This window comes from Hypanus sabinus, chromosome 11 (genome assembly GCF_030144855.1).
Source record: "Hypanus sabinus isolate sHypSab1 chromosome 11, sHypSab1.hap1, whole genome shotgun sequence".
NCBI lineage: Eukaryota > Metazoa > Chordata > Chondrichthyes > Myliobatiformes > Dasyatidae > Hypanus > Hypanus sabinus.
The window spans coordinates 2,895,649-2,907,677 of record NC_082716.1 but is presented as its reverse complement, the minus strand read 5'-3'; the positions used below and the strand labels follow the sequence as shown (position 1 = coordinate 2,907,677).

At 44.2% G+C, this 12,029-nt stretch overlaps 1 protein-coding gene across 3 annotated transcripts in view; it reads left to right on the top strand.

The window, feature by feature from the left end:
* Positions 1-12,029, top strand: part of cryz (crystallin, zeta (quinone reductase)) — a 41,537-nt gene that overhangs the window by 8,454 nt on the left and 21,054 nt on the right. For 2 of the 3 annotated variants that reach the window (XM_059983691.1, XM_059983690.1), the window contains exons 3-6: positions 2,288-2,440; positions 5,628-5,791; positions 8,343-8,394; positions 9,449-9,598. In XM_059983691.1, coding sequence (XP_059839674.1) covers positions 2,288-2,440; positions 5,628-5,791; positions 8,343-8,394; positions 9,449-9,598 — 519 coding nt within the window. The remainder of the gene's footprint in view (positions 1-2,287; positions 2,441-5,627; positions 5,792-8,342; positions 8,395-9,448; positions 9,599-12,029) is intronic. The other variant, XM_059983692.1, reaches the window with a different exon arrangement.

Below are 12,029 nucleotides of genomic sequence, written 5' to 3'. Positions count from 1 at the left end.
TCCTGGATTACTTTAAGTAGTGAGCTGAGCACTGGTTCATCTGCAGCCCTTGTCCTCAATGCTTTAATCTTTTTAATCTGGCTTGGTGCTTAAATTGACTGAACATCCAGTTCGGTTTTCTCTCTTGGACCCACTCCCTGCGGCTACATTCCAGCCTGAAATTCTGAGCTGGCCCGAAGTCCACTCCAGCAGTGGCCAATGCTGCTGTACCTATATTCTCGAGATTTCAGTCTGCCAAATCTTTCAGGATACCGCAAAAAAAAATGCCAGAGCATTCAGATGGTTCAAAAGCACAACTCCCAAAGGGAAACTGCATGTTACAGATTGCGGTGATCGTAGTCCGGAAAAATATATTCAGTAGTTTTATTAACTGCCTTCAAAACATCATACAATGGATTTCATTGTTTTAATGTGCACGTAACAAAGCTTGTCTTATATCTTAAAAAGGTTCTATGGGTACACTCAAAGAATGTAGCAGTTCAAAAGACAGCTCACCACCACACCTCAAGGGCATTTAGGGAGGGGTAATTAAATGTTGGCTCAGCAAAAATCATTCTCCATCACTTCCTTTTCAAATCAAGTTTAGTTATCATTCAGACAGTTGAATGAGGCAGTGTTCCTCTGGGGCCAAGGTGTAAAACATTCAAAATAGCAAGCAAACATTCAAAAGTAGTGAGTAGCATAATTTAAAATATCAAGCAAAGAAGCATATTCACTTGAGAAAAAACACATACTGGTAGTCCCTGAGTTACGAACGTCCGACTTATGGACAACTCATACGAGGAAGGAGAACGCAGTCCGCCATTTTAAGTCAGATCGCGATGCCGTCCGCCATTTTAAATCATTGCCGTTGACACTGTGTTGAATGTTTAACTTTATATTTGGCTTAAATTTTTCTTAGTAAGATTCACCCTGACCCCGCCACCCCCTGTTCCGGTTGGCTGGTGGCGCAGTGACATCAGCGCCGGGCTGGAGAATGGAGGTTCCCGAGTTCAATTTAGTGACATACTGCTCCTGTGCCGGGTTGATGTCGATCTAGTGACTCCCGTACCATCCGTGCCGGGTTGATGTCGAGCTCGCAACTCGACCTCGTGAAAGAAACACTGCCACCTGCAGTTTAAATTCCCACATGGAATATTGTGGATCAAATACCCAAACTCAGCACAGCGCCCACTTGTCCCATTTAACCTTCTCAGTGCGGACCCGGGGAATTCAGTGCGGTGGTCCTTAGGACCCAGTGGACATCAGGAATCGATGGAGCTTGGGACCCGCCGCCCGCAGTGTTTCTGTTCCATTGACGGGAAGTGATCGCGATTGAAAATAAAGTGGAAATAATAAAGCGTTTGGAAAGAGGTGAAACGCCATCAGTCATTGGAAAAGCATTAGGCTACAATCGGAACGATTTTAAAGGAAAAATGGATAAAATGAGAATAATGGAGTATGTGAAAGACCCTGCCCCAATGAAAGCTACGATTATTACTAAGCAATGCAGTGGTTTAATTATTGGAATACATACGTTTAAGTGTTTTATATACATAGAAAGGTAAAATAATATATACTAAGACAAACGTTTGACTAACTGACGCTAAATAATAGCAGATGTACTTGTTCCGACTTGCATACAAATCTGACTTGAAGACGGATTCAGGAACAGAACTTGTGCGTAACCCGGGGACTGCCTATAGTCCAAGACCCTGAGTGACGATGTCCAGTAAAGGATGGTATGGCCACCCGGCAGTGTACAGACGCACGCAAATCAGCCTGTTATTCCACCGCTCGAGCATGGGAGTGCAGCACCGATGAGTTAGTGGTGAGGTTACCACAGTCACACATGCTTAGACACTTTGAATTGTGTATGCAGTTTAGTGATGGGGAAGTTATCCACCAGGTTCAGGAGCCTGATTGTTGTAGCATAATAACTGTTCTTGAACTTGGTGGCATGGGACGCAAGACTCCTGTACTCCTGCATAATGGTGGTAGTGGGAAGACAGTGTGGTCTGCATGGTGAAGATCTTTGATGTTGAATGCTACTTGTGACAGTGCACCATTAAATGTGTTCAGTAGCGGGGAGGGCTTTGTGATTGACTTGGCTTTGGCGAACAGCTAGCACAAATACGCTTGCCTGAATGTAAGTGATAATTTGAACAAGGTGAAAGTTAAAATCGTCAGTTTGGATCTGTACGCGTTCAGATGGAGTGGAATTTCTTGGGATTGAGCTGGAATATTCACTACTGGTGACAGGCACATAGACAACCCTCAGCATTTGTCCTTCTCTATACTCTTTTAGGTGCTGATCCGAGTCCATGCGTGCGGTGTAAATCCTGTGGAAACCTACATGCGTTCTGGATCCTACGCGAGGAAACCAACTTTGCCGTGGACACCGGGCCATGATGTGGCTGGAGTCATTGAACAAGTGGGGCCATGTGTTACCACATTTCAGGTCAGTCACATAGCAGGCATTTCCCCAACTAGTCTGGCAATGTGAAAACCACACAAACTGAGATTGTAGATGGGTTTGAAAGTCTGCAGATGACTCAAAAAGAGGTGGGGATGTTGACAGTGAAGATGGTTATCAGGATTTGGAGGGATCTTAGCTGGGATAGTGCGCTGAGGAATGGCAAATGGAGTTTAATTAGGACAGTGAGAGATGCTATATGAAATATTGAAAGGCCTGGATAGAGCGATGTGGAGTTCCAAAAGTGGGGGAGTCTAGGACCAAAGGGCACAGCCGTAGAATAGAGGGACGTTGCTTTAGAACAAAGATGAGGAAGAATTTCTTCAAAGGTTCAAAGTAAATGTTATTTTCAAAGGACATAGTTGTCACCATATACAACCCTGAGATTTATTTCTTTTGGGCATACTCAGGAAATCGATAGAATAACAACCATTACAGAATCAACTAGGGCATTCAACCAGAGTGTAGAAGACAACAAACTGTACAAATACAAAAAGAAAAAAATAACATAAATAAATAAGCAATAAATATTGAGAAAATGAGATGGAGTCCTTGAAAGTGAGTCCATTCTTATCTGTCCTCTTTACCCAGAAGGCAGTATATCTGTGAATCCATTACCGCAGGCAGCCATGGAAGCCAAGTCATTGTGTATATTTAAAGCAGAGGTTGATAGGTTCTTGATTAGTCAGGCATCAAACATTATGGGAAGAAGGCAGGAGAATGGTGCTGAGAAGGATATTAAATCATCCATGTTGTAATGAAACAGACTTAATGGGCTGAATGGCCTAATTCACATGTCTTTCAGCGATGAATTTTGGGAAGACATTTCAGGGTAGGACTCCTTCAGTGAATGGTAGGGCACTAGGGAGTGCTGTAGAATAGAGAGACATGAGAGTACAGTTATACTGTTCCTTGCAAGTGGAGTCACAGGTAGACGGTATGGTGAAGGTGTTCATCAGTTAGGACAGTAAGTATAGAAGTTGGGATGTTTGGTTGCAGTTGTACAAGATGTTGGTGAGGCCACAGGTGTTGAAAACTAAATACTGGCTTCAGTTTTGCCTGCCATAGGAAAGACAACATTAAACTGGAAAGAGTGCAGGAAAGATGTACAAGAATTTTGCCCAGACTAAGGGACTGAGTTTTGGAGAGAGGTTCAGCAGGTTGGGCCATTTTTCATTGGTGTACAGGAGAATGAGAGGTGACCTTAGAGTTGTTTAAAATCACAAGGGAAATAAATAGGGTGAATGTAGACAGGGTTTGTGGCATAGGTTTGAGGAGAAAGGAGAGAACTTTACAGGGGACCTAAGGAGCAACTTTTTCTCCCAGAGGGTGGTCATTAAATGGAATAAAGGAAGTAATTGAGGCAGGTACATTAACAACATTTAAAAGGTACTTGGACAGGTTTGTAGATAGCAAAAGTTTATTTGTTCTTCAATCATTCATCTTTTATTATTTATTCGGTCATTCAGTTCGAGATACAGTGTGGAACGGTTTAGATGTTCAGAGGGGTATGAGCCAAACATGGACAAATGGGACTAGTTTAGTTGCCAATCCTGCTGGGCTGAGGGACCTGTTTCCATCGTCTAGGATATGACGGACTGCTGGGCTGAGGTACTGTTTCCATAGTCTTGTTTCTGTTGGAGCGACTGCATTGAAGGAACTGTTTCCATCGTCTTGTTTGTTGTGGAGCAGCTGGGGAATGTCTTGTTTCCATAGTCTGGTGTGCTATGGAGCGGCCAGTCCTGAACTGCCAGTTTCCATAGTTTTGTGTGTGATGGAGCAGCTGGGCACAGGACCTGTTCTGTCATCTCGTTATGGAGCAGCAGTGGTGATGAAATTGTTTCCAAAGTCATGTTCGTTGTGGAGCAGCTGGGCTGGAGGACCTGTACCATCATCTTGTTTGTAGTGGAGCAGCTGGGCTGGAGGACCTGTACCATCATCTTGTTTGTAGTGGAGCAGCTGGGCTGGAGGACCTGTACCATCATCTTGTTTGTAGTGGAGCAGCTGGGCTGGAGGACCTGTACCATTATCTTGTCTGTAGTGGAGCAGCTGGGCTAAAAACCTGTTTCCAAAGTTGTGTTTGCTTTGGAGCAGCTGGGCTGAGCAACCTGTTTCCATCGTATTGTGTGTGATGGACAACTGGGCACAGGGCCTGTTCCATAGTCTTGTTTGTTGTGTAGCACCTGGGCTGAAGGAACAGTTTCTATAATCTTGTTTCTTATGGAGTAATTGGGCTGAGGAACTACTTCTATCATCTTGTTTGTTGTGGAACAACTGGGCTGAGCGAAATGTTTGCATAGTCTGGGTTATGATAGGTCCCCACCTTTTGCTTTCTGCAGAGATTGCACCCTATGCGACTCCCCTTTCCATTCGTTCCTCCACATTGATCTCCTTCCTGGCATTTATCCCTGCAAGTGGAACAAATGCCACAGCTGCCCCTACACCACCTCCCTCACTACCATTCAGGGCTGTAAACAGTCTTTCCAGGTGAGGCGACACTTGACCTGTGAGTCTGTTGGGGTCATATACTATATATGGTGCTCCTGGAGTGACCTCCTGTATATTGGTGAGACCCAATATAGATTGGGAGACTGCTTTGCAGAGAAGTGGGATCTCCCAGTGGCCACCTATTTTAATCCCACTTCCGGTTCCCATTCTGTCTATCCATGGCCTCTTCCACTGTCACAACAAGGCTATGCTTAGGCTGGAGGAACAACACCTTAAATTCCGACTGGGTGGCCTCCAACCTGATGGCATGAACATCAACTTTTTGAACTTCCAGTAATGCCCCCACATCCCCTCTCTTTCACCATTTCCCATTCCCTTTTCCCTCTCTCACTTCATCTCTTTGCCCACCCATTGCCTCCCTCTGGTGCTCCTTGTCTCCTTTCTTTCTTCCATGGCCTTCTGTCTCTTTCACCAATCAACTTCCCGGCTCTTTACTTCATCCCTCCTCCTGGTTTCACCTATCACCCCTATCTTTCAAATCTACTCCTCAGCATTTTTTTCCTCCAGTCCTGCTGAAGGGTTTCATCCAAAAATGTCAACTGTATTCTTTTCCATAGATGCTGCCTGACCTGCTGAGTTCCTCCAGCATTTTGACTGTGTTGCTTGGATTTCTAGCATCTGCAAATTTTCTCTTGTTTTGGATGAGTTATTTTTGCTCTGTTAGAAAGGAGATCGAGTTTTTACAAGTAAAACCATTTCTGGTGGATATGCTGAATATACAGTCGCTTCAGATGACACCGTCTACCATTTGCCGGATAGTCTAAGCTGCAAGGAAGGATCAGCTGTTGGAACCCCTTACTTCACTGCCTATCGAGCCCTCATGCAGAAGTAAGCAATCATAAACTTGACAGCAAAGCGAATTGTTTTACCTTGAGAACGATTGGGGTGTTGTGGGAATTTTTTGGGCACTGATGGCAGAGACTTTTATTGTTATTTATTTTATTTAGTGATACAGCGAGGAGCAGCAACAAGCCACACCACCCAGCAACTCAGCCTACTTGCAATGAACAATTAACCTGCTGACCAGTACATCTTCGGACTGTGGGAGGAAACCACACACTCATGGGAAGAAACATGCAAACTCTTTACAGTTGGTGTCGAAACTGGACTCCAAACAGCAGTACTTTATAATAACATTGCACTTACTGCTACACTACTGTAGCACCCTATGCATTTCAATTAGGTTCCACTTTCTTGATCTTCTGATGCACTCTCCAGATTGATGTTTACAAATGTTTAAATTTGGCTGGCAGGGTATGACCTGTTTCTGCACCTAATCCACCACTGATATCTCAGCCAGTTGGTCAGCCACAAACCAGGTCTGCCCTGCGGGTGAGGAGACCCAGTCTCAGATTCCTTCAGCCTCTCCCTCCAAAATTTGTCCTCAAGATTGGGCATCATGATACATAACATGGTGATACATATACGTGATATATAACACGTATAGTGCAACACGATTACAGCTCAGCATCAGAGTTCAGAGATCTTTTCCGATGTCATCTGTAAGGAGTATGTCATAGGAGTCTGTCCTCCCTGTGAAATGCCTGCGTTTCCTCCCACAATCCAAAGATGTACTGGTTATTTGGTTAATTGGTCATTGTAAGTTGTCCTGTGATTGGGCTCGGGTTCAGTCGTGGTTGCTGGGTGGCACAGCTCAAGTGGATGGTAAGGTTTGTTCCATGCTAATAATGAGAAAAGTGTGATTGGTTGAGGATCAGACAATGGAAAGATGGACTTTGGCAAATATCTAAAAGGTGTTAGGATCAGAGGCCATCAGACTTGGAAGCAGATTTCAGGCATTTAGCCCATTGAATCTGCAATGCTTTCTGATCATAGCTGATTTATTATCTCTCTTAACTCCATTCTCTTGCCTTATCTCTGTAACCCTCGATATCCTTAAGGCCTTATCAACCTCCACTTTAAATCCATCAAATGATTGACCTCCACAGCCTTCTAAGCAGTGAATTCCAGAGATTCATCACTCTCTGGCTAAAGAAATTTCTCCCTATCTCTGTTCTAAAGAGACAACCCTCTATTCTGAAGCTCTGCCCTCTGGTCCTGGACTTTCACACTATTCTCTCCACATCTACTCCATCTAGGCCTTTTAATATTTAGTGGGTTTCAGTGGGATCTGAATGCGGATGATATGAAGATTGATAGAGGGGCAGGTACTGTTGAGGAAACAGGAAGGCTGTAGAAGGACTTGGACAAATTAGGAGAATGGACAAGAGTGTGGCAAATAAAATGCAATGTTGGAAAATGCATGGGCGTGCACTTGGGTGGTAGAAACAAATGTGGAGACTATTTTCTAAACGGAGAGAAAATCCTAAAATCTGAGATGTAAAGAGTCTTGGGAGTCCTTGTACAGAACACCCTGAAGGCTAACTTGCAGGTGTAGTCAGTGGTGAGGAAGGCAAATGTAATGTTAGCGTTCATTTCAAGAGGTCTAGAATACAAGAACAGGGATGTGACACTGAGGCTTTATTAGGATCTGGTGAGGCCTGACCTTGAGTATTGTGATCAGTTTTGGGCTCCTCATCTAAGAAAAAATGTGCTGGCTTTGGAGGGGGTTCAGAGGAGGTTCACAAGGATGATTCGGGGAATGAAAGAGTTGTCATACAAGGAACGTTTAGGTGGATGAGGGGGATCTCATTGAAACCTCTGGAATGTTGAAAGGCTTAGACAAAGTGGAAAAGGATGTTTCCCATGGTGGCGGAGTCTAGGACAAGAGGGCACAGCCTCAGGATAGAGGGGCGTCCATTTAAAACAGTGATGTGTGAAGAAATTTCTTTAGCCTGAGGGTGGTGAATTTGTGGAATTTGTTACCACATGCAGATGTGGAGGGCAGGTCGTTGGATGTATTTAAGTCAGAATTTGATAGGTTCTTGATAGGACATGACATCAAAGTTTACAGGGCAAAGGCCTGGGGAGGGATAAACGGATCAGCTGGGCCAAATGGCCTAATTCTGCTCCTATGTTTTATGGTTTTATGTTTTATAAAGCCTCAGCATAACATCCTTGCTTAATTACTCTTATCCTCTTGAAGGACTACCTGAAAGTCGTTGTACATGAGTAGTTGAAAGCTAATCATCCAGGGACAGCAAGTGATTAGGAAGGTGAAAGTTCATTGGTCTTTAGTGTGAGAAAATCTAACACCAACTAATGCAGATTTACAGCCTCCACGTGGAATATCACGTGTGAATCTGGTCTCTTCTTGAGTGCATGGTCACCTTTACTTCTGGGACCACAAACACGCATTGTGCTGATGTCTGCATGTACAGTTCGGTGTGATTCTGACAGAAGTTCACTTCACTGTCAGTCACGGGTTCTACGCCCAGTTGTGGCAATGCCTTTCATCTGCAGATCTTTCTGTTTTCAGAGCACATGCGAAGACAGGGGAGACTGTTCTGGTTCATGGAGCAAGTGGAGGGGTAAGCTGCATCAACTGACTATCAGAGGGAGGCCATGGGACCAGTGCTGGCCAGTGAGAGCCATTTAAGTTAATGCCATATAGAACATAGACCATTACAGCACAGTACAGGCTCTTTGGCCCATGATGCTGTGCCATCCTCATAACCTACCCTAAAATCAATGTAACCCTTCATATCTAACCCTGTCATATAAACCTCTGTTCTTCTAAGTGGACACCTCCAAGGGCATGAGTTGGTGATAATAAATCTGTTTCTAACCAGGCTGCTTGTTAAATGTAATGGTTTCTGTCTCTACCACTTTTATAGGCAGAGAGTTTTATTTGGGCAAAGGTACTTCCACGATCCCTTAACGAAAACTCGAGTTATTGAGGCATCATTGTGCAGCTTTTCCCAACAAGAATCTGCAAGCAAATGCCAACTGTCTGTGTAGTTCGGGGTGGGGGCGGGGGGGGGGGGGGGGGTGCGCTGGAGGAACAGCAGGCCAGGCAGGATCTGTGGAAATGAATAAACAGTTTGTGCTGAGGCTCTTTATCAGGACTGGAAAGGAAGGGGGAAGATACCAGAATAAGAGAGGAAGCGGGATCGATGGGTGATGCCAGGTGGGTGGGAAAGATCATGGGCAGGAGAAAGGGAAGAAGGAGGAGCACCAGCGGAGGTGATAGGCATGTGAGGAGGCATGAACAGTTATGAGGCCAGCAAGTGGAATAGAAGAAGAGGAACGGGGGAGGGGAAAGGGGATAAAAGAAAAAAAAATTATCGGATGTTGGAGAAATCGATATTTGTGCCATCAGGTTGGAGGCTACCTAGACGGAATATAAGGTGTTGCTCCTCCACCCTGAGAGTGGCCTCATCATGGCAGAAGAGGAGGCCATGGGGTTAGGAATTAAAATGGTTGGCCGTCAGGAAATTCCATTGGAGGAGAAAGCACTTGGAATCATTGAATTAGGGATTTTGCAGTGGTGAGGTCAGCAATAGGGTCGTATTCAGCCTGGAGCAGCTGAAGTGTCGGGAAGCTCCTTTTCATTCTGAGGTTAATGACTATATTGCCTTTCAGGTAGGGATAGCAGCCTGCCAGATAGCCCGAGCTCATGGCCTGAGGGTGCTTGGCACAGCTGGCACACTGGAAGGGATGCGCCTAGTTGAAAAGAATGGAGCGCACAAAGCTTTCAACCACAGAGAGGTCGGCTACACTGACCAGATCAAGGTACTGTCAGCACCAACTAATTGGACACTGCAAACACCCACTCGTTCCACAATCACACTTCATTTACTTGTGCACAAGAGCACCACACTGCTCTGAAATTTGAACAAAAAGTGCCTTACATACAGAAATGGATCAGTTGTATAGATATTGATCTAATAGAAGCTGTGCATGCTGAATCCCATCATTTGCATATTTAAGTATCAATCATAATACATATTTCAGGTGTTAATCAATTATATCTTTGTGTTAAAGGCCCATCATTCTTGAGAATTAGTAAAGTAACTGTCCAATAGTAGGTATTACCCTAGAATCCTTCAGTTGCGTCTTTATCTTTGGGGTGTTCCGTGCCCTTGGTTCCCAGGCTTGAGCAGAAAGGGTGTACCACAATTTGGCTTTCAAGAAGTAAGCGTTCAGCACGGACTAGAAGGGCCCAGAGATCCTGTTTCCGTGCTGTAATTGTTATATGGTTATTATAAGAGCTGTGTTCAGCCTGGATGACCTCATGATGTTTGCCCACTCTGTCAGCTTTTCATCCCGACGGTTGCCTTCGTGAACTTCCACATGTACAAAGACTGTACAAACTGTCTGTGCCTTGTTCTGTTAGCAAACCATTTAACCCTTGCCTAGCTGTGATTTCCACAATGTAGACTCCGAACTTCTAACCCTCCGCTGGCTGAGTGTCCACAGTGTTTACTCTCCCACTGAACCACAAGGTGATGGTGGACTCTGCGAGCTTCTCCTGACCACTTTCCAATCCCTGGAGGTGTTGAAGAGCTCCATGGCCGAGCACACATGTTGTGAAGTGTAGCCATGGTGTGGGTAATATGGAGCTAATGGTGTACACATCCCAGAAAGTGCAGTGTGAGAAATGATAGAAAACACAGAACGCTACATACGGTGCAGGAACTGACCCTCCTAATCGCATTGTGCCAAATTAATTAAATTAGCAATCAAAAGCCCAATTGAATGCACACAGTATATGGAATAAGGTAGATTATATTGAGGTGCAGTTAGAAGTTGTGGGCATCACTGAGTCATGCTGGAAGTAGATTACAATTGAGAGTGTATTGTCCAGGATGCACATTGTATCGAAAGGATAGGCAGGTAGGCAGAGAAGGTGGGTGGGGGGGGGGGGGGGGTCTGTCGGGGAAAAAATGAAATCAGATCTGTAGAATCGTGGATAGAGTTCAGAAGCTGCAAGAGTAAAAGGACCTTGATGGGAGTTATATACAGGCCTCTGAATAGTTGCCAGAATATAGGCTACAAATTACAACAGGAGATAGAAAATGCATGTCAAAACATGGAAAACCTACAGCACAATACAGGCTTTTCAGCCCACAATGCTGTGCCGAACATGTATTTTCTTTAGAAATTACCAAAGATTACCCATAGCCCTCTATTTTTCTAACTCCATGTACCTATCCAAAAGTCTCAATATTATGATAGTCATGGGGGATTTCAATATGCAGGTAGATTGGGAAAATCAGGTTGGTACTGATTTTGGATCCCAAAGGAGAGATTTTATAGAATGCCTATTTGATGGCTTTTCAGAGCAGCTTGTGGTTGAGCCCACTATCTGTTGAATGTTATAAACTCAGTCAGCTCCATCATGGGCACTAGCCTCCCTAGTGTAGAGGACATCTGCAAAAGTCGATGCCTCAAAAAGGTAACATCCATCATTAAGGACCCTCTTTGCCTAGGTCGTGCCCTCATTTCTACCATCAAGGAGGAGGTATAGGAGCCTGAAGAGACACATTCAATATCTTAGGAACAGCTTCTTCCCCATCACCATCAGATTTCTGAATGGACAGTGAACCCATGTACACTACCTCACTACTTTTTCTTCTCTTTTTGCACTAAATTTAAATAATTATTTTTGATTGTAATTGATTGTTTTTATTATTATGTTTGGACTGTACTGCTGCTGCAAAACAACAAATTTGATAGTTCCATTTGATATCAGAGAAATGTTTGCAATATACCTCATGAAATTCTTGTTCTTCACAGACATTCATGAAAGCAGGAATGCCCCAAAGAATGAATGACAGTTAAAGCGATAGAACCCCAAAGACCCCCCCTTCCCATGCACAAGCAACAACCCTTCTCCACCCCCACTTACACAGAAAAAGCATCCGCACCCTCCGCCCGTCAAACAAGTAAATTTTTTGTCAAAGTACATGGATGTCACCATATTCAACCCTGAGATACATACTCAATAAATCCATAGAATAATAACCATAACAGAATCAACAGAAGACCGCACCATTGTGGGCATTCAGCCAGTGTGCAAAAGACAACTGAAGATACAAAAATAAATTTTAAGATGTCTAGAACATGAGAACATGTCCTCCAAACTGAGTATATAAGTTGTAGGAACAGTTCAGTGAGGGGATGAGTGAAGTTATAGAAGATAGAAATCTACAGCACATTA